At 41.4% G+C, this 22,111-nt stretch overlaps 2 protein-coding genes and 1 pseudogene across 21 annotated transcripts in view; 2 read left to right on the top strand and 1 right to left on the bottom strand.

Annotated features, from left to right (window-relative positions):
* EIF4ENIF1 (eukaryotic translation initiation factor 4E nuclear import factor 1) overlaps nucleotides 1-8,516 on the top strand; it is a 41,477-nt gene extending 32,961 nt beyond the window's left edge. For 13 of the 19 annotated variants that reach the window (XM_073222239.1, XM_073222228.1, XM_073222230.1 and 10 more), the window contains 7 exons: nucleotides 647-726; nucleotides 1,056-1,198; nucleotides 3,752-3,830; nucleotides 5,074-5,206; nucleotides 6,449-6,793; nucleotides 7,076-7,240; nucleotides 7,783-8,516. In XM_073222239.1, the coding sequence (XP_073078340.1) occupies nucleotides 647-726; nucleotides 1,056-1,198; nucleotides 3,752-3,830; nucleotides 5,074-5,206; nucleotides 6,449-6,793; nucleotides 7,076-7,240; nucleotides 7,783-8,021 (1,184 nt within the window). In that variant the 3' untranslated portion in view covers nucleotides 8,022-8,516. The remainder of the gene's footprint in view (nucleotides 1-646; nucleotides 727-1,055; nucleotides 1,199-3,751; nucleotides 3,831-5,073; nucleotides 5,207-6,448; nucleotides 6,794-7,075; nucleotides 7,241-7,782) is intronic. The other 6 variants (XM_036993282.2, XM_073222238.1, XM_073222237.1 and 3 more) reach the window with 2 other exon arrangements.
* The window catches only part of DRG1 (developmentally regulated GTP binding protein 1), a 46,174-nt gene that overhangs the window by 6,606 nt on the left and 17,457 nt on the right, over nucleotides 1-22,111 (bottom strand). The window contains exons 6-9 of one of the 2 annotated variants that reach the window (XM_073222242.1): nucleotides 20,428-20,558; nucleotides 19,200-19,367; nucleotides 18,806-18,928; nucleotides 15,161-15,456 (exon numbers count right to left, since the gene is read on the bottom strand). In XM_073222242.1, the coding sequence (XP_073078343.1) occupies nucleotides 15,357-15,456; nucleotides 18,806-18,928; nucleotides 19,200-19,367; nucleotides 20,428-20,558 (522 nt within the window). In that variant the 3' untranslated portion in view covers nucleotides 15,161-15,356. Of the gene's footprint in view, nucleotides 1-15,160; nucleotides 15,457-18,805; nucleotides 18,929-19,199; nucleotides 19,368-20,427; nucleotides 20,559-22,111 lie in introns of those variants that run through there. The other variant, XM_073222243.1, reaches the window with a different exon arrangement.
* Nucleotides 10,818-10,941, top strand: LOC140846641 (U4 spliceosomal RNA; annotated as a pseudogene).

Here is a 22,111-nt window from a genome sequence, read left to right as displayed (position 1 = left end):
AATTCAGTGTAAAAATTAATTTAGCATCCTAGGTTTTTGACAGAATAGGAAGTAGCTCTGTGCCAACATAATAAAGTTGGCACACAATCAACTGTGAAGTCTTCTGGCTAATTCAGAATGTGACCGGAAGAAGCATTTCCAGAAAGCTGTCTTAGCAAAGTGTTATGCAGAATCTTACAGTGTTCGTGCCATTCTGGATCGCTTTAGACTGCTGGCCACTCTGGCCCCTGTCAGTCATTCCTTGAGAGAAAGTTTTTATAATCCTCCTTTCATAATTAGGGAGATATAGTGGGAAGAATGTGAACCAGAGCACTGGCCTCTGCTTCGGTGTCAGCCAGCTTGGTGATAATAGGCCGGATCACTGGCTAGAAAAGCTCTTCTGTCCCAGATAGAGGTCTCAGCTCCATCTGCTGACAACTTAGTGGGGAAGACAGATGCACCAGCAGTTCAGGTCCTTAGTGCTCTGATTGAGGTCCACACAGCCCCGCTGTGGGGGCACAGAAGGACGATGGACATCATCAGCCACTGAAGCCAGTACTTCCCAAAAGAAATAGTGTTCAGCGAGGAGCAGCATGCATTAGTTATAATGCCTCTCTGATGGCCTTGTGCTATCTTGAGACTACTGATTCCCTGACTTTCCCAACAGGTTTCACACCAGGACCACAGCAGTTACTCGGAGATCCATTCCAAGGCATGCGCAAGCCCATGAGCCCCGTCACAGCCCAGGTCCAGCTGAACTCTTTCTCACACTCAGTCTGTTACTTGCTTTTCACCCTTACTGTTGTGTATGGGATGGAGATTTGCTACAGTGCTTAGAAGTGGTTTTGAATTGTAATTCAAGCTCAGTGAAAGCCTAGAAAATTGGTGGACAATTAAAGTCACACTTAAACGTTTAAAATCCTGTTCAGTGGATAGCAGCACAGTTCATTCAGGTTTGCAATATGTGATTTCTCTGAGCTGCTTCTTAAACATACCTTTCTAAGGGCAGAGAGAAACCTTTGTAGAAAGTGCGACTGTCCTTATTCTTCTGATCCTCCTCTGCCACTTCTGTTCAGCAGATGAGTCAGCTCGAATTGCAACAGGCAGCTTTGGAGGGGCTGGCCTTGCCACATGACCTTGCAGTGCAGACAGCAAACTTCTACCAGCCTGGTTTTGGCAAACCGCAGGTAGACAGAACCAGAGATGGATTCAGAAACAGGTAAGTTACTGACCCTGCTCTTGCAGGGATTTGCAAATTAGTTTTCCTGATTAGCCGATGAGTTATCCACAGTATAATTCTGTTGTGCACACTGATATGTTGTACAGTTATGATGAGCATTCCATCTCCAGATGTTCAGTAGAAGAAATACGGTTGAAATCTGGGGCATAGGTTTTTCATCCTAATGTAAATTTATTTATATTCTTCATTTAAAGGATTCATCTTCATAGCTAACACAGATACATTCATAAAAATCTTATTTGCAGTTACGCTTACGAGATAATGAAAAGTAAAACTCCACCTCGTTTCCTCCCCCGGCCGATTCCTTGTCAAGTTATTAAACTGTCCTCTGAAGTATGTTTGTTGAGCAAGGATTTGTGGGTCAGAGCTAGTAAGTTTGTTGGGTTTTTGATGAGAGCTGGTAACAAATGACTGCTGACTTCACTGTCCTCCTGTTCTCTTCATAGTTGCAACAAGTAATAAAATGAACCATAAGTTGAGGAGGGAAAGGGGTAGCAATACTTTTATTGTAAATTAACAGATAAAAACGTATTGAACAAATGTATAGCTTATAAGGCAAATTCCTTTGTTAACTACCCAGAAGCCCTCCATGTGCCATGTTCCAATAATACCTTTTCTCCTTAAGAAGTGACCCCTGTCTTCCTTTAAAACTAATTGCTACCTTCATTGGTTTAATTTTATCACCAAAATGTACATCCATGAACACTATAGTTCATCCTTCCCGTATAGTACTTAGTAATTAAGTATTTCTGTTTTGATGTGGTTAAAATTGCCGTATCATTGTGTGTGTCTTTAGCTGGTTTTATATGTGGACACAGAAAACACTGAGACCAGTAAGTACCACAAACCTTTGCGTAAATGCATCCTATCTGTAGTAGCCTTCAACCTGAATAGAGAGCTCAGGACTGGTCTGCCTAGCCTGTCACCGGATTTCTCTGTACAACATGATGTCTAATATTCATTAACATGATCTTTTGACTTTGAAAGCACTTTTGATATCCAGAAGTTCATTTGCTCTTCGCAACAACTCTGTGAGTTAGATGGAGTAAATAACTACATTTTATGTATATAGAAACAAAGGTTTTAAAATGTGACTTTCTTAAACTAGCAAGTAGATCTCCAAGTCAGTGTCAGTGGAGCCTTCACCTTTTGGATTAAATGTCAGCCTCTCAGGTCCTCCTTAAACAGCCTGTATTCAGTTGTGTACCCCAACACACATGATTTTCTCCCTGCCCTTTTTTTTTTTTTTTTACTGTACCTACCACCTTGTAGCATACTATTTTATCTGTTTCCCTGCTGAGAGTAACCTTTTTTCTATTCTGCAACTACAAGAATATAATGAGGCCAGAGACTTTTGTGTGCATGTTAGGTTTACTGCTGTATCCCCAGCATCTAGCACGGTGTCTGGCACATAGTAGGTGCTCAGATATGTATCAGAAGGAAATGATAGGTCGTGCAGAACCACCAGACTTGGGGTTTACCTCTTAATCATTCAGAATACTACTCATACATTTCTCCCCTCATTGTCATACTCAGAGGCTCAGTGTGACAGCCATGGGTTTAGGTGTCCCATATGTTCATGATTCAGAGAAGTTTGTGAATCACTGACTGTATTTGGGCTTTGGCCTCTGTGGCTACAATGCAGTGAGGGCTTTCATTAGCCAGTGAGCTCATGTAATTCATTCTTCTCTCAGCTTGTTTACATCTTCATCAACTGTTTCCTGTTTTCTTCCAAGTTAAGGGAGAGAGAGTGAGTACAATGTCTGAGGAGAGAAGGGAAGTCTGTTCTTTGAAACTTTATTTGGGAGGCCTGGGAACAACCTTGTGTGTAGACCAGGAATAATGGGGAATGCTACATGTAACTGGGTCTTAAAATAGCTGAAAACTGTTTGATTTGAACCAGCATTTCACAGAGCATCAATTCTGTGCCAGGCACTGTGCTAGTCATTGTTGCTTCCTACCCTCTGAAACATAGCCTGGCCCACAGATGAAGGCCCTCCCTGGCCTGCCTCACTGTTATAGGCTACAAATAACCTATACATCAGCCCCAGAAAACCTTACATTCCCAAGGCCTTCCCAGGTCCCTGTACCACTTCCTTCCACCTGAGCCATTGTTCTTCATCTTAAAGTTTCTGATTGGTCACACCCAGTGTAATGCACCTGCTTCCCAAAAAAGCTTTCCCAGAGTCCCTTCAGTAGGGGTACCCTGTAATTCCTTCTTCCCCTTATCTCCCTATTATACCTTGTTAGTACCTTATGTCTACATGCCTTGATTTGCCCTAGGTTAGTAAAGTATCTCCTGCACTGAGAGTTCTTGCAAGGCCCAGGGCCATGTTTCATTAAGCTTTTGTCTTCCCTTAGAATTTAGCATGCAGTTTTGCATATGTTAGGCACTTACTGAATACTTGAGAAATTGGACTGGATAAGGGAAACAGGATGTTAAAGTCCCAGAATGGTCATGAGTGTTGTGTGGTTGTAGGATTTAGAATTTGAACAGCTTGGGGATCACACTGATACTTGGTTTGTTCACAGACAACAGCGAGTGACCAAGTCACCAGCACCCGTGCATCGAGGGAATTCTTCTTCCCCTGCCGCTTCTGTCACAAGCATGGTCAGTACTGCCTTTGTGAATGACTTCTAGGCTTTTCTTTGGTTGTGCCTCTTTTATCACTATGTCCTTGAATGCCTACCACAGAAACAACTTTAAGTCTTTCATACCTGCATGTTTATTAGGTCTTCCCCTTTTAGTATACAGTCTAACTCAGGATTCTAGTGAAGCCCCTATGCTGGGGAAAGTGTTCCAGCAGATAGACAAATACAGGCCAGAGCACACAAGGTGATACAGACTTTAGGATGTTCAAACAAAAGAAAAGTTGGAGTGATGAGCAGGAGGGACAAGAGTAAAGACAGGAGGTGAGGCAGATGGGATGACTTGGGGTCAGATTATGGAGAGTCCAGAGGATGAGTTCACAAATTCAGGTCTCGATAGGACTTCAGGCTGAGACGGAGGGGTTTGCCTATTTGTGGCGACAAATCTAGTTTTACAACTGACTCATGTACCAGCTTTTTTTTTTTTTTCAGTTTCATTCCCCACAGACCTTTATCACATAGTCAAAGCTGACAGACAAGGGGAAAAAATAATTACTCTGCTTCAGGACCTCAAGTGGTGTGTACCAAGCACCTTGAAGGCAGGGTCTAGAAGGAGCTTTTCTGTTCATCAATCATGCCCAGTGGCCTGCGATGTTTGGGGTAATTTAATGAGAAAAGTTGCATGCATAATAAAAACATCAAAGTAGAAATAGGCAATGAAGAGATGGGAACAAATGATCCCAGAATGTTACTCCTAGTGGCTGAAGAGGCTATTAAGATAATTGTGAATTTTCTGGTAGCCAAGTTAAGATGGGAAACATTAGGAATAGAGAAATTTAGGTTCTGAGGCTGTCTGTGAAATGTCCTTTCCCAGCTAGAAGGGCTACTGCTCCAGAGTATATTTCTAGCCACTTTATTCCCTGCCTCATCCTGGGCTGGGGAAATGTAAATGCCTAAGTTGTTCTCCATCAGCACAGACGTAGGTAAGTTGAAGCCTCTGTGCTTTAACTACCTTTGTGCTAGAGCTAAATCCTGGTTTTGATGAAAAGTGAGTTGTGAGGGAGGGGTGCTGTAGTTGAGACCACCACCTGTTTGGCCCTTCCTGTTTCTTTTCCTCAGTTAGCTAGAGCCCAGAACATTGGAGTTGGCCTTTGCCACATATAGCCAGTAAGCAGACTTCACACTGAGTAGTGTGGCCCTTTAATCCTTGCTTGATTAGGAAAAGGCATTCAGACAATGTGCTAATAGATTGTTTTTCTCTGCAGCTGTCTCCTTCCTTCACCCCTACATCAGTGATTCGTAAGATGTATGAGAGCAAAGAGAGAAGCAAGGAGGAGCCAGCATCTGGAAAAGTAGCTCTTGGTGACAGTAAAGAGGACAATCAGAGGGCCAGTGAAGGTACTGCAGGACCGTGGGTGTACTGCCAGAGAGTATGCGACACGTCACGGGCCTGAGTGCTGGCCAGCCGGACCTGCTTCTCTGCAGGGCGCTGGCAAGGCCCCTGACCCCTCTGGACCATAGTTCTGTATCTGACAGGGAGGAGGGCTAGACCAGCTCACAGCTATTTGTGGTGACTATTTACATAGCTATTTGCATAGCTGCTTGAAATTCTGACCAACCTAATAATGATATGCGTGCTAGTAGTACACAGGGAGAAGGAGCTTTAGGATCCTAATTGAAGCTTCAAAGTTGAATTAGTACTACGTTTGGCAGACATAGTTCAACTGTTTTTTTCTTCTGAGAAGTTCTCTCATCTATGAAGATTAAGTCTTCCAACAAAATCTGTGCAGTGAGTAAAGTGTATTGGATGTGGGAAATATATAGAAAGTGTATATCTTGTAAATATACAGAGTATATTTTGTAAGTATTTTCTGAAAGTATATAGAAAGTGTGAGAGGCTTTTAGGAGTTGTACAGTTGTGATAATGACATGGTGAAACAGATTCTAATAAGTAGGTTTACACAGATCCAGATTATTGGGTCTGAGAGATTTTTGCCTATGGTAAAACTTCTGGAGAATAAGAAATCCTGTTGGTCCTATTAAAAGGCAGCTCATATTCTTTCACCAGACCGTAACTGCTGTCTAACCTTTCTGCTTTGATGGAGTTACATAATTTTACTCACTTGATTTTCTCCTTAGGCTAAAAAGCATGTTAACCCCAAGAGGTTGACTAGGACAGGACTAGTTCCCACACAGGCCCAGACCAGTCAGATGGGCAGAGCTAGGCACCCAGCTGAGTTGGACCTCCAGACCTGAAATGCCAAGCTCACTTGCCCACAGCTATTCATGAATTGGGAGGATTTTAAGAATAAAGACACGGGCTTTTTAAGAGTTACGTCATTTGTTACATAAGAGCCTTTGGTTTTTTAGAGTGTAACAAAAATAAACTCTGTTACAGCAAGAGTGTTGGAAGACTAGTAAACAGAGTCTAGTCCCAGCTGTCCCTCACTACTTCTGCCACCTCAACTGGGCCTGTTCATAAGGCAAGCAATGGTCCCTATGGTGCAGTCCTCTAAATTCGTTGATGGGCTAAAGTAATGACTGTGAGCTTTCTACGTAATGAAATTACTAGCTCACTGAGAGTAAAAGTATTTGGGAGAAGTTTGCCAGTACCAAAATACTCTGTCTGCATCCTTACAGAGAACCTCCTGTCATCCAGCTCTGAGCCCAATGCTGATCGAGACTCTTCTCCCACTACAAATCCCAAATTGTCGACATTGCAGCGGTCTTCATGTTCTATCCCACTGTCCCAGACCAACCGTTACACCAAAGAACCAGAGTATCGACCTAAAGCAACTGGGAGAAAAACACCCACTTTAGCATCCCCGGTTCCAGGAACACCTTTTCTCCGCCCTGTCCACCAAGTTCCCCTTGTTCCCCATGTCCCAATTGTTCGGCCTGCTCACCAGCTTCACCCAGGGTTGGTCCAAAGGATGCTAGCCCAGGGAGTGCATCCACAGCATCTTCCAAGTTTGCTCCAAGCCGGTGAGTTTCTGACCTGGCATGACAACAGTTGCTAGAACTGATGAAGGTAATATACTGTGGGAGGTTTTTATCCCTAAAAAAGATATTATTAGATTTTTCTGTCAAACTGATGGGCAGTGGGTCAAATTCATCCCATCCCTCAGTCCATTAAAAGATGAGGGACCTTGTTTGAACATCTCTGTTCTTTTAATGAACTTTCAGATCAGCGAAACTACACAGTCAAGCTTGAAAATTTCCAGGTGGATTAAGATTACTTCTCACCAGATTCTTTCTTCCCAACAGGCGTGCTTCCTCCTGGGATGGACCTGACTCATTTGCAGGGAATATCTGGCCCAATCCTGGGTCAACCCTTTTACCCTTTACCTGCTGCTAGTCACCCTCTCCTAAACCCTCGTCCTGGGACACCTCTGCATCTGGCAATGATGCAACAGCAGATACAGCGCTCAGGTAGGTTCAGGGATGGGCCACATGAGCTGGGGATGGGCTGAAAAGGCTTCAAGCTTTTGAACTGGTTTCCAGTGGAGGAAAATGAATTGACACTGATGATTCATTCTTTATCCTAAGATTAGGGTAAGGGTGTAACCAGAGAACAGGATGAAGTAAACCAACCTCTACGGAATCTGGAATTCCTGTTCCTATACAGACAGTGGGACAGCCAAATGTACTTTGGCTTTGTTTGGCCTTTACCTCTTAGATTCAGCATAGGAACTGCCCAGAGTCGAGGCCCTCTCACCAGTTAGTGTGTTGTGATGCTGCTGCTTACCATGAGGAGCAGCGGTCATGTCATCTAGGATGAGTTCTTAGTATGGATTCCAATGTTTCTAGTATTTTGCAAAGGAGTCTCCTAAGAAAGCTGTAGAATAAATCATCTGGTAAAGAATTCCGTTTGGCGTTTTATGGATAGGGTTTGGTGAAACACAGCCTCATAAAGTAGAAAACTACTTCTCTCTTGTGCTCTGAATGATAATCCTTCCTTCTTATCACCACAGTTCTTCATCCTCCAGGCTCCGGTTCTCAGGCAGCAGCTGTCAGTGTTCAGACGACCCCTCAGAATGTGCCCAGCCGGTCATTGCCCCACATGCACTCCCAGCTGGAGCACCGCCCCAGCCAGAGAAGCAGCTCCCCGGTGGGTCTTGCCAAGTGGTTTGGCTCAGATGTGCTCCAACAGCCCCTGCCCTCCATGCCTGCCAAAGTCATCAGTGTAGATGAATTGGAGTACCGCCAGTGAGCATGGCAGGGAGGCTTACCTAAGCCTGGACCTAAGGTAGCACCCTGGTCAGGGCTGCTTCTGCATCTTGGGTTGGTTTATGGGTTTTTACTGTGCAAAGCTGTTTAGGGGGCCCAGGCACCTGACATGGTCTGCATTGACAGAAGGATCTTAACCAAATGCGTGGAGCCTGCATGTTCTGAATACAGGATGCAGTGTTGTCAATCCTGGAAATAGTCTTTTTTTTGTAAGATATGTGAATGAAATGTTGGTGTCTTCACCAAGAGGTGGCACCTAAGGGTTCTGAGGAAATGTATAGACCCTTATGTACAGATCTGTGTATAATTTTTGTATATACATATAGGATAGCTTTTTTGAACTTATACAGCTGTACATAAAAGTAGCTGATATTAGTTTAAGTCTGTGTCAACAGTCGGATTTTTTTCACTTGTACATTTGGGATTTTTTCTTTTGGTTGATTAAAGTTGCATATACTAAGTGTGCGAATGAAGCGAATGGCATTGTTGCTTGTTTCTTCCTGAATCCCTTCCTCGTTTCTAACTAGCTGATGCATGAGGTTCAGTAGGTTACTGGAGGGAAATGATCTTAAATTTTAATTTTTCTTTAAAACTCACAGAACTGAACTCTTTACCTTATTTAGTTAAAAGAAGCTATGGCATTTGTAGGACCTATAAAGGCCCCCCGCCGGCCACTTTAGGCTGGGCTCACCCTGTAACTCTATGGTAGCCTCGTGGCTGATGACCATATTAAAGTGTGAAAAATAATTTACTGGGTAATCCATGTGTATGATAGTTTACCACAAGCAAATCTGTGTTTACTGGGTCAAAAGTCAGTAGTTTATTAACATCCTGTTCTCCAACTCAAAAGTCCCCTATAGAGAAAAATGACTCAAAAGAGCTCTAATTCAACCCATTAAAGTCTAATTTTCTTCCGTAGAATTTCTGTCAAGATTGTGTTGCCTATGGTAAGTGATACCTTGGAATTTTTCTCTCATTCCTCAGCTCAGTTATTTTCATCACATGCACAATATGAAAGGATTCTACCAAAATACTACCCGTAGGATCTTAAGTCCCCTTTCCTGACTGAAGGTTTTACAGTCCTATCTGAAGTGCGAATATTTATCTTTTAAGCTCCTCAAGAACCCAGGTTCATGATGCTTGTCCATTTGGAACCATCAAAGCTACTTTGACTGTGCTAGAGGGTCAAATAATGAGGCCATTCCCTGGATTCTGTCTGCAAGGTGAAAAGGCCTGAGTCTTGAGTGCTGCCTATAGATCTGAAGCCGCCCACCCTGTTCTATGCTTCTAGGAACACAAGCGAGCAGGTCGCCTTTCAACAATACCTGGCTTTGTGGGTCGAGCTGTGACTTGTCTCTTCCTGGTACTTCAACTTAATCTTCCCTCTCCACCCAGGGAGATTTGCCCTTAGGGTCTACTTCTGAAGCTGAGGAATCATACTGTTTAGAATTCTTACACATGCTTTGGTTCCACAATCTCAAGTGACAGTGGCAGAACACAGACTCCTGAATCCAGTTCTGCCTTCCTGTGTGTCCTTTCTTTCCCCTTTGTTGGACCAGCAATTGTAGGTGTAGCTTGGGGGGGAGGACGGGTTGGAACTGCCAGTAAGGGCTTCCTTTTCAGGCTAAAAGATGGTAAGATAGAAATGAACAAATGTAGCTTACCAAACAAAGCGCAAAGCATTAGCCAGTGATTAGTGAGATGTAGCCGGCAGGAAATAAAGGTGTGTTGCTAAGCAGAAGCTAGACATACAGATTTTCTTTCTTTCTTTTTTTTTTGGTATCATTAATCTACATGAGCAACATTATGGTTATTAGACTACCCCATCATCCAGACCCCCACACATACCCCATTACAGTCACTGTCCATCAGTGTAGTAAGATGCTATAGAATCACTACTTGTCTTCTCTGTGTTGTACAGCCCTCCCCGTGCCCGCCCCCTACATTATGTGTGCTAATTGTAATGCCCCTTTTTCCCCCTTACCAAACAAAGCGCAAAGCATTAGCCAGTGATTAGTGAGATGTAGCCGGCAGGAAATAAAGGTGTGTTGCTAAGCAGAAGCTAGACATACAGATTTTCTTTCTTTCTTTTTTTTTTGGTATCATTAATCTACATGAGCAACATTATGGTTATTAGACTACCCCCATCATCAAGGCCCCCACACATACCCCATTACAGTCACTGTCCATCAGTGTAGTAAGATGCTATAGAATCACTACTTGTCTTCTCTGTGTTGTACAGCCCTCCCCGTGCCCGCCCCCTACATTATGTGTGCTAATTGTAATGCCCCTTTTTCCCCCTTATCCCTCCCTTCCCACCCATCCTCCCCAGTCCCTTTCCCTTTGGTAACTGTTAGTCCATTCTTGGGTTCTGTGATTCTGCTGCTGTTTTGTTCCTTCAGGTTTTTCTTTGTTCTTATGCTCCACAGATGAGTGAAATCATTTGGTACTTGTTTTTCTCCACCTGGCTTATTTCACTGAGCGTAATACCCTCTAGCTCCATCCATGTTGTTGTAAATGGTAGGATTTGGTTTCTTCTTATGTCTGAATAATGCTCCATTGTGTATATGTACCATATCTTCTTTATTCATTCATCTAATGATGGACACTTAGGTTGCTCCATTTTTGGTTATTGTAAATAGTGCTGTGATAAACAAGGGTGCATATGTCTTTTTGAAACTGGGATCCTGCATTCTTAGGGTAAATTCCTAGGAGTGGAATTCCTGGGTCAAATGGTATTTCTATTTTTAGTTTTTGGAGGACTAAAAATACTGCTTTCAGCTTTGCGCAGTGGCAGTATCGTAGCCAATGAGGTTTATCCGAGGCGCGATTATTGCTAATTGAAAAAAAAAAAAAAAAAAAAAAAAATACTGCTTTCCACAATGGTTGAACTAATTTACATTCCCACCAGCAGTGTAGGAGGGTCCCCCTTTCTCCACGTCTTTGCCAACATTTGATTTTGTTTGTTTTTTGGATGGTAGCCATCCTTACTGGTGTGAGGTTGTATCTCATTGTGGTTTTAATTTGCATTTCTCTGATGACTAGCATCTCTGATGGAGCATCTTTTCATGTGTCTGTTGGCCATCTGAATTTCTTCTTTGGAGAACTGTCTGTTCAGCTCCTCTGCCCATTTTTTAATTGGCTTTTTTGCTTTTTGTTTGTTGAGTTGCATGAGCTCTTAATATATTTTGGATGTCAACCCTTTATCGGATATGTCATTTATTAACATATTCTCCCATACTGTAGAATGTCTTCTTGTTCTATTGTTGGTGTCCTTTGCTGTACAGAAGCTTTTCAGCTTGATATAGTCCCACTTGTTCATTTTTGCTTTTATTTCCCTTGCCCGGGGAGATATGTTCATGAAGAAGTTGCTCATGTTTATGTCCAAGAGATTTTTGCCTGTTTTTTTCTAGGAGTTTTATGGTTTCATGACTTACATTCAGGTCTTTGATCCATTTCTAATTTACTTTTGTGTATGGGGTTAGACAATGATCCAGTTTCATTCTCTTACATGTAGCTGTCCAGTTTTGCCAACACCAGCTGTTGAAGGAGCTGTCATTTCCCCATTGTATATCCATGGCTCCTTTATCGTTTGTTAATTGACCATATATGTTTGGGTTAATATCTGGACTCTCTATTCTGTTCCACTGGTCTGTGGTGGGTCTGTTCTTGTGCCAGTGCCAAATTGTCTTGATTACTATGGCTTTGTAGTAGAGCTTGAAGTTGGGAAGTGAGATCCCCCCTACTTTATTCTTCCTTCGCAGGATTGCTTTGGCTATTCGGGGTCTTTTGTGGTTCCATGTGTATTTTAGAACTATTTGCTCTCGTTTGTTGAAGAATGCTGTAGGTATTTTGATAGGGATTGCATTGCATCTGTAGATTGCTTTAGGCAGGATGTCCATTTTGACAATATTAACTCTTCCTAGTCAAGAGCATGGGATGAGTTTCCATTTGTTAGTGCCCTCTTTAATTTCTCTTAAAAGTGTCTTGTAGTTTACAAGGTATAGGTCTTTCACTTCCTTGGTTAGGTTTATTCCTAGATATTTTATTCTTTTTAATGCAATTGTGAATGGAATTGTTTTCCTGATTTCTGGTTCTGCTAGTTCATTGTTAGTGTGTAGGCATGCAACAGATTTCTGTGTATTAATTTTGTATCCTGCAACTTTGCTGAATTCAGATACTAATTAGTTCTAACAGTTTTGGAGTGGATTCTTTAGGGTTTTTTATGTACAATATCATGTCATCTGCAAATAGTGACAGTTTGACCTCTTCTTTAGCAATCTGGATGCCCTTGTATTTCTTTGTTTTGTCTGATTGCCATGGCTAGGATCTCCAGTACTGACATACAGATTTTAACAAAATCATTTTGGTGTATGAGAGGGAGTGGAGGCAAAAGAGAAGCTAATGCAGTCTTCCAGGCACTAAGAGCCTGAACTGAGGGTAAGGGCGGGAGGAAGTGTTATCTCAGGTAACGATACCTTACATGGAGCAACTTTGGGAAGTCTAGCAGGCATGAGATTAGAAGCAATCAGAGCTGCAAGGATATGCAATAAGAGAAACTAGGGATGTGGAAGGCCCCCTCAAAATGGGAGGGCTATAGAGAACCTCATGGAAAACCTATCTTTAAGGAAGGGTGTTAGGAGAGAAAAGGATAGTGCCTCCCAAAGGAAGCAGCTAAACAGCCAGTACTTGGAAAGTCAGTGGTAATCAGTGAAAAGTGGGGGGAAATGGAGTACAGCCTTCAGGAGAGAGCTACTGAGTGTCTTGTAAGCCAGGCTCTATTAAGATGGAAGTTCCCCTGGCCCTTCTTTGTAAATGAGACAAGCACAATCCTGAAACAAAGATAACATAACTGAATCTTCAATAGTTCTATTCCCTTTTTACCAACATTTGATGGAAGAATGGGCATATGACCCAGTTTAGGGCATCAGAAACAAGGACAAACTAACTGGGCAAGTCTGGGAAACATTCCCAAAATAGACCTCTTTTATTATCCTCTGGATGCCGATGTAAATAAAGCCTGGGACTGCAAGAGACATTCGGTAACTGAGGGGAACCAGCTGCCTAGCAAAGCCAACAAATAGCAGTGGACAGAGTAGCTTGTCCTCAATGACGTAACAGCTGCCACAAGCTCAGTTGAGCTTGACAACTTAGGTGAGACCAAGTTTCCTTCCATTTTAGCTGTTTAAGTTACTGTTTGCTATTAAATACAGTTAAAAGTATTCTAGCTAAGTAATGGCACAGGAAAGTCTGTTTTGCTGTGCTGAAAAAGATAAGGAAGTGAAACAGCACTTTCAAGCCATGCTGTGGCAGACAAACCACTAGTTTTGGAAGTTCATGAAGAGAGACATCATCTGTTAAGAATGCCCCTCTTTGGCGCTTTACCCCAGTTAGTACTTCTGACACAAAACTGCACCGTTCCAAGAACTCCCAAGTCTAAGCCCAAAAGGGAGAAAAACGAAAGGTAGGGGATGTTCTCCTCAAGCACCAGGGGCCACTGATAGAGGCAGGGGAGAGTGCTGAATGATGAAAGAAAGGCCCAATTCAAAGCATATCCTGGAGGACTTGAGTGAACTGGATTTCAGCAACCTTCTCTCCCCAATACCCTAGCAGGGCTAAATTCTTGCTTAGTGAAAGTGAATTTGGGCATGAGGATTCCCCCAAAACCCAATACATGCTCTAGTTGGAAAACAAACTTTGCTGGAATTTGCATAGCTCAGAAAGCCAATATTTCTCTGAAGAGTTGGGGTAGGCTCCAGATTATGGCTTCTGTCATGAGTGCAGTAGTGACATCAAGGTCTATATTCTACAAAATGACTAGGATACCAGGCCTCGGGCTTATCTCCTGGGTCTGGGGACAGTGCTAAGCCCCAAGGTCCAGGAAAACTATCAGAAGGAAACAAATGTCACTGATGTAGCAGGAGTAACAAGAACTGGAAAAGGCTGAGTATGTGGATAATCCCACACCCCCATCTCATAACCTACTAGAAGCTCTAGCTCACTTCATTTAAAACCAAACTGTCTTCCTGCACATCTGTTTCCCTTCCTAATTTTCTCAGAGACTACCCATCTCTATCATCCCTGTAAATCATACTGAAACATCTCTGACTTCCTCCAAAGCGCTAGTCAATTGGCTACCAAGTTTAGATTTCTCCTCTGTACCTAGATGCACTCCCTCCCTTTGCCCATGTACTCACCAGCCCAGTCAGCAGCACAAAGACTTTTGCCAATCAATTTCCATTAGGGAAATCCCTTTAAAGCCCCTTATTCCCAGCCCCAAACTTCTGATTGTGCCCTCAGTACCCTCTCAAGTAGTCCTGAACCCATCCCACCTTCTAAACTAACCTCTCACACCTTCATACACACACTAAGTGCACACACAACCCTGCTCTGATCACAGCAGTTGCCCCACCTGCAGCATTCCACTTCCATGCCTTCACCCAGACTTGTGACTGAGGCCAGAACAGCCATGGGGGTTCAAACAGAAAAGCTGGGCCACAGGAAAGGAGACAGTCACGCAGCTGGCAGCATGGCTCAGCTCAGGACTCAGCCCTACACTGATGGACAGCTGCGATGTGCCTAGAGAAGCCCAGCTTAAAGGAAAGGGATGAGTGCAAGAGCCAATGTTCACCAAATACTTATATGCCAGATGCTGTATTAACTAAGGATTTTCTAAGTACTATCAACCTTATACTAGCAATCTCAACTCTAGAAGCACTATTAATGTCTCCATGCTAATGAGGACAGGCTTGCAGAGGCTGAGTAATTCGTGCAGGGTTCCACAGCTTAGGAGAGGCGGGCCTGCAGTCCCAGCCCTGATCCCCCTGGTCAGATCATGTCACTGAGCCACCGTGCTGCACCAGCTCGCAAAGGGGCTGGCCTTGCAGGAGTGACCCGTCAGGTTCAGTCAGGTCCTTCCTCTTTCCAGTACCATCTGGGAAAGACCACTTGAAAGGACCGAACAGTTTCCCATGACTAAACATCAAGTAAGATGTTGCAGTCACATTTGTATTCTTTTCGCGTTAAACACCGAGTTCCCAAGGACCGCTTCTACAGCTGCCTTGCTGTACATACCCATCCCCATTCAGTCCATCCCAAAACAAATTCTGACAAAGACGCAAGAACTGTACATAGCCGGGTGACCTACTAGGTCCTTTATATAGTCCAACATACACAAGGTGACACCAAGACAAGTAGAGTGAAGCTCCCTCCCCTGAATCCTATCCAGGAGCTGCCAAGGCAGAAAGGGCTTGGGGCAGGTGCTCAGTCCTGGGGAAAGGGTGGGGATTGGCCCGGCAGGTGAGGACAGGGAAGAGTTTCATTTCTTCACGATCTGAATGACATCCTCATCCTCCAGTGTATGGTCTTTACCCACTTTCTGAGGATTGTGTTTTACAGAGAGACCCCAGACAAGAGCGCTGTATGGAAGGGAAAAGAGAACAGTCAGTGTGAATAACCCAGATTCTGCCCTGTCTACCCGCTCGGATGTAGCATTCCAGCTGCTAAGACCCACAGGCAAAGCCCAGAGGCGTAGCTTCCCCAACAGTGTGGCACACTGGAGCCTTCACAAAGTGGCAAAGACTTTGGGAAGTTGTGTGGTTCCTCTTATTCCAGAGCCAGTTTAAGAAAGGCAGAAAAAACTCAAATGAGGAATATGACCAGACTAGTTTAAAAGTAAAAAAGAGAAAGAATGTGTTTGCTATAGAGAAATATCCTGAAATCAGATTAGAAACTGATTCTTACAGATTCGATGTCAGTTATACATTGTAACAGAATATCAGTTTTTACTGGGTCCACTGAAACCATCAGCAGTACTGGTAAGAAATGAAGGGCCTCCCTCCTCAGTCATGCTAGTAAAATTCTCCTTAATATATTGTGCTCACAGAACCTAAGAACTATGTACCAAGGGGTAGAAAGTGGTGGCCACATTGTTACTAATATATTGCCTTTACACCAAAACTTCCTTAAAACTCTATATTCCAAAAAGAAATCACTACATGAAATTTTACTTTTTAAAAAAGAACAGGAACAGATATAACAGCATTAGTAAAACTAATATATAAATTTTCATACCCACCAACAAGCAAGATAAATGCAAGATAACCATTTCACTATCTTAAACTAGAAAACTAGTTTGTAACAGTTATACTTAAAGCCTGCAGTGAAGTCAATGCCTCCTACTTGGCTGACGGCAATGTAAACAGGTTCAGCCCATTTGGAAAGCAATGCAGCAAAATGTATCAAAAACCACATAATCATTAATCCTAAATTAAAGAAATAAAAAAGTAAAGGTTTGTGCATTAAGACTAGACAACTAGGTAAGGTAAAGTAGCAAGATAGGAAAAATATGGTTATAAAAAGTATGTAAATGGCTCTTACAACACACAGAAAACACAGTAAATATGTACATATAGCAAAGAATGTGTACATGTGATAATGGACACAGAGGAACAGGGAACAAATGTTATAATTAGAAGGCCCTAAAACTGATTTTTTCCAATTATTTAGATGTTTAAAATGCTATTTATGCAATAATAATTTTTAAAAAAACAGGAAAATAGTGAGCAAATTAAATTTTTTGCTTTGCTCTGTCTCTTCTCCAAAATATTTTTCTCCTCTCTCATTTAATTCCCTGGTTAACTTACAGTTCTAGCTTTGAACAGTGTTCTATCACCATGGAAGACAGGAGCTATATAGAAATCTGAAGTATGACAGAGGAAAATGTATAATTTTTCCCAAGACTTTCCTTCACTGACTCAAGTATGTGTCAAAATGTAATGCTTTAAGGATAGTGGAAATGAGTACCTACCTGTGGAATAATAGTTATTTTAGATAAAAGGAATGTAAAGTTTAATAAAAGACTTCAAGTATCCTTAGGAAGAGACACAGGTATTTTTTAAATGTCACTATTTCTATGCTTTTTTGACTTTCTGTAATTATTTTCTATTTTGTTTTTAAATAATTTAAAAAATTTAAGCCTGTAAAGATGAAAAAAGAGCTATTCTTAATACTGTAATCTGATTAGTTAAAATGTTTCTCATAGGCTTATAGGTTGCAATTCTGAACTACTTTATACATATACTATAAGTAGATTATAATGACAGCCAGGTTTCTCACTGTTGGATAAAGAAGGCTAAAATGAACCTTGCAGTGTTGAACTAGAAGAGGTAACAGTATAAACTCATGGTATTTAAGATAAGTATTTAAGATAAGTATAGATAAGGATGAATGAGTAGATAAATTAGGGCAAGACAAATACAAAATAAAAATGTGTTTGTAAGCACAGGTTAGTATCCATCACACATTTCTTAGCACTGCCTGCTGAGAGGGCCTACAAGCAATGATAGCTTGCTAACAATGAGAACACCTAGCATAAAGATCTTATAAATCAGGGCTTTTTGGAGAAGTGACTGATTATAAGGCTGGTGCAGGAAAAATCACTATGAATCAGGAGCATCTGTTAGTACTAAAAAGCAAGGGAATTCTAACAGCAGGAAGAAGGCAGCTTATCAAAAGAACACAGGAACCAACCTGAAGGAGTTCCTAACAGCCAAAGCTAAAACGATTTAAGGAACAAAATAATTACCATTACTGGATTTTAGGCTATGGAATAAATATCCAAGAGCTCATACTGATATAAATTAAATAAATATGGGAAACATATTGACTGACAGTGGAATTCTAATAAATGTTAAATAGGGAAATAAAAAATCACCACTAGGCAAACAACACAGCAATAAATGTTGCAGACAAGCTCCACTGACAGGACAGGCTAAAATCAGCAGGCAAAAGTTTAAAAAGAAACAGGATTTGCATATTCTCAAAAGAATCTCACCCAAGACATTTATGAAATACAAAGAGAAAAACAGTATTGTTACAGTAGAGAAACCCAGCCAACACCAACTTAACCACATGATCAAAGTAATTATCACTATCAGTAAGAGATCATAAATCCTGTGATACGGATCTATCATTTTTGTGTTACCAAAAACACGTATAACCTCATTTTAGTCATGAAAGAACACTGGACAAATGCAAAGTGAGGGATATTCTACAAAACAACTGATCAGTACTCTTCAAAAGTGTCAAGGTCATCAAAGATAATGAAAACCTAAGGGAATGTTACTGGGGAACTGCAACCCTGGAAGGCCAAAGAGAAGTACCAAATAAATGCCATGTAGATTCCTGAAACACAAAAAGGACATTGACAGAAAAGGTATTACAATTCAAATGAGGTCTACAGTTAATAATACTGTACCAATGCCAAGTTCTGTTCTTAATAACTGTCATGGTTTTGTGAACTGATGATGTTAGGAGAAATAGGGTGAGGAATTTAAGGAACCTCTTTGTACTATTTGTGCAGCTTTTCTGTGAGTCTAAAATTAGTTTAAAATAAGATGTTAAAAAAATTTTTTCAGCTTGTATCAGCAGTTGTCAGTATGAGAAAGAGATTAGGAGAGATTTACCCACACTTAAGGTTTAGAAGGGGACTCAGTACCCAGTAGAAGTCAGTGTGATGCTAGCAGGAAGAATTAACATTTCTGTTTGCTAAAAGGAAGATGAGTAAGATTAACTCAGAGCCTTTTGTAACGTCAGCCGTCTCGACCTAAAGAGGCTTCTAGAGCTCTTCCAGCTTGGCAAGATTTTAAGACACTGCAGAGTTCTAATCAAGGAAGCATTTCAGCAACCTCCCTGATTTTTTAGATGTTATCCTAAGAATTGCCAGTTAGCTCAAGGGAAAAGGCACGATATGCTCATGATACTTACTATTTAAATTCTTTGATAAGATTTTTGTGGATCTTCATGCAGAAATCCTCCACCGTGGTCCTGGAGTAAGGCAGCACCACTGGGGATGTGTAATCCGGCAACTGGCCTTTGGGTTTGGTGTAACTAGAACAGAGGGGGAGCAGAGGCTGCCTCCTTCTTGGAATGTTTCATAAGTTGAATGCAAATAGCCATCCCTTAACCCATAAGAAAATCAGACCTGGATAACCTCCAACTTGAAGAAGAAAGTGCCCTCAACATGGCCCAGCAGCAAATAGGAGTTAGTTAATTTTATCTCCAAACAGAGACAGATTATGTTAATAAGCTCCAGAGGGTATAATTTTAGGACAGTCTGGTTTAATTCCTACAGCAATATTACCCTATCACTAAAACTTACATGCGCACTAGTTTCAGATAATCCCAGATCTTTTCCAACAGGTCATCAAAATTCCAGCGGTGATGGGCAGAGATAGGTACACAGTGAGGTACCTTATAAATGATATCCAATTCCTCAATGGAGATTTGATCAATCTTATTTAATACATAAATACAGGGGATATAAACTCTATATAGAAAAAGAAGAAAAACAGGACATTAGTCTGAAACTGCTGACAAGACTGTCAGTCTTGATTATCAGCACCCCACTACCCAGGATCCAAATCAGAGACTTTCAAAAGGCACCAGAAAAGGCAGATAAGGAAGAAAAAAAAAGCTTCCTACCAAAATAAGATAGAACATCCAAAAACTGAACTATGGGTTGGAAAGTAGCAAAAGTCAGGCACTAGGCTCAGCCATGCAGCAAATTACTGAGAGAACATGCTGTAGTGTTAAAAACACACACTTTTGGAGTCACACAGACTGCACCTACTCCCGACTCTCACTGCATATGTATCCCTGGGCAACTTTCAGAGTCAATTTTCCACAAAATTGTTTTATGAATTATAAGAATTAGGTATATTTCTAGTAATATATTTCACTATTTTTAAAGAATTTTTTAAAAATTTTAACACGAAATCTAGCAATATACAATCCTAATGTCAAATCAATATGGCAACTAAGATTACTAATAATTAGGCAAACCACAGCTTCTCTGGCTTCAGTTGCCTCACTTATAAAATGCCTAACACAAAGCTTTGGCTTTTGTTTCTTTTCAAATGAGGATCAAATGAATTTATCCAATCGAACAAACACATCAACAGGAAAGCAACAAGAAAATATTATATCCAAATGCAAATTATTTAATTTCAAATATTAGTGATAGTAATGTTTCACGGAATAGGGTTTCAGCTTTATGTTACCATTAGAGAGAACAGACAGCTTTTACAATTTCTCAGAATTAATTCTGGGTGAGCAGATTGAGAACCTACTCTCTTCAACCATCATACCGCACAGACCTTAGGGGACAATGCAGTTCACAGCCAGTAACTGAAATGGGGAATTAAGGACATTAGAAATCAAGACCAAGCCTTCATTTTACAGCTAAAGAAACCAAGGTTAACTATTATTTGATATAATGGCACAACTACAGTTAGAATCAACATCTCCCAGATTCACAATCCAATGCTGTTTCCATTACAAGGCTTCAAATTCAAACTCAGGCACCAGACTGCACACTCAGTCAGTACCTGTTTCCCTCTACCACGTCAATGAGGTCATCTGCTGTGGCATCACTTCGCAGAGTCACATCGGCATTATGAATTTTGTATTCAGCCAGAATGCTCTTCACAGTCTCAGCATCTAGCTCACTCTGAGGGCACTAAATAGGTACAGAAGACAATGACTGGTCAGAGAGCAAAACAATCTCCCAAGAGTACTTATCGATACACCTGGATAATCCTAGCTAATGTACTAATTCACTTCCAAAGACTGTTATCCTGGATGAGAGTAACTGACTTTTAGTAGGAAATACTTAAAAACTAAAAATCTTTCCAACCTCAAAGGAAGGTGCTATGGGCTGAATTGTATCCCCACCCACCCCATGCAAATTTACATGCTGAAGTCCTAACACCAGTATCTCAGAATGTGATTTTGGAGACAGGGTCTTTAAAGAAGTAATTAAGTTAAACTGAAATCATATAAAGGAGATTAGGACACAGACACACAGACGGAAGACCATGTGAAGACACAGGGAGAAGACAGCCATCCACAAGTCAAGGAGAGAGGCTTCAGAAGAAATCAACCCTGCTCACACCTTGATCTCAGTTATCTAGTCTCCAGAAGTAAGAGAAAATAAATTTCTGTTGTTTAAGTCTCCCAGTCTGTGGTATTTTATTATGGCCTTATTAGCAAACCAACTCACAAATAATACTGAATACTCAAATACAAACATTATGATAGAATAATGGGAAAGATCTTTGGGCAGAACAACTTAAATTTATTCCAGTCAAATCATCTGGACCTCTGGAATGCTAAATGCCAAGGGAATTCTCAGTCCTCAATTATTGGGCTCTAGCAGCATTTGACAGAACTAATCATACCTCCAATTTGAAATATTTTCTCTACTTGGCTTCCAAGATTCCAAACTTTTCTGATTTTCTCTCTCCTTCTTTGTCTCAGAAGTCTTATTTGCTGATTCTTCCCATCTGCTAACCTCTAATCACTGGGGGTCCACTTGGCCCACTCCTTGAACCTCTTTTCTATTTATACTCACTCCCTAGCGGTCTAGCCAAGGTCCTCACTTTGAAGTTGATAACCACCAAATTTGTACCTCCAGCCCAGATCATTCCTTATTTGCCTATTCGACAGTAACACTCAGAAGTCCAATTGGCATCTCAAACTGGACAACCTGATCTTCCTCTCCCCTTCAGGACTATTGCACCCAAAGTCCTATCGTTTCAGTAATCAGAGACCATTTTTCTAGTTCAGGACAAAAAACTCAGTCATCTCTTTCTCTCACAACCTATATCCAATCCAGCTGTAATTCCTAAACAGCTACTTTCAAAGACTTTCCATTATCAATTACTTCCCTTCTCCTCCACTGTTAAAACCCTGGTCTAAGAAGCCATCACTTGACAGGATTATTGCAGTAAACTCTTAAATGGTTTCTCTGCTACTGTTCTAAACCCATTTCAGTCTATTCTCAACAGCCAGACTGATTCCATTAAAACCTAAATCAAATCACATTTACTGGAACCCAACCAATAGTTACCCATTTCCTGAAAAGTAAAGCACATAATGGTCCTTCGCTGTGGCTTCAACTCTTACTGTTCTTCTACCGTGCTGCTCCTCAAACAGGCAACGGCAGGCTTACACCTCAGGGCCCTGTACTTGGATGTCCCCTCCACATTATTTGCAGTTGCCCAAGATGTC

Source organism: Manis javanica, chromosome 15, assembly GCF_040802235.1.
Source record: "Manis javanica isolate MJ-LG chromosome 15, MJ_LKY, whole genome shotgun sequence".
Lineage (NCBI taxonomy): Eukaryota > Metazoa > Chordata > Mammalia > Pholidota > Manidae > Manis > Manis javanica.
The sequence above is the reverse complement of the archived record's forward strand: the minus strand, read 5'-3'. Positions and strand labels throughout refer to the sequence as shown.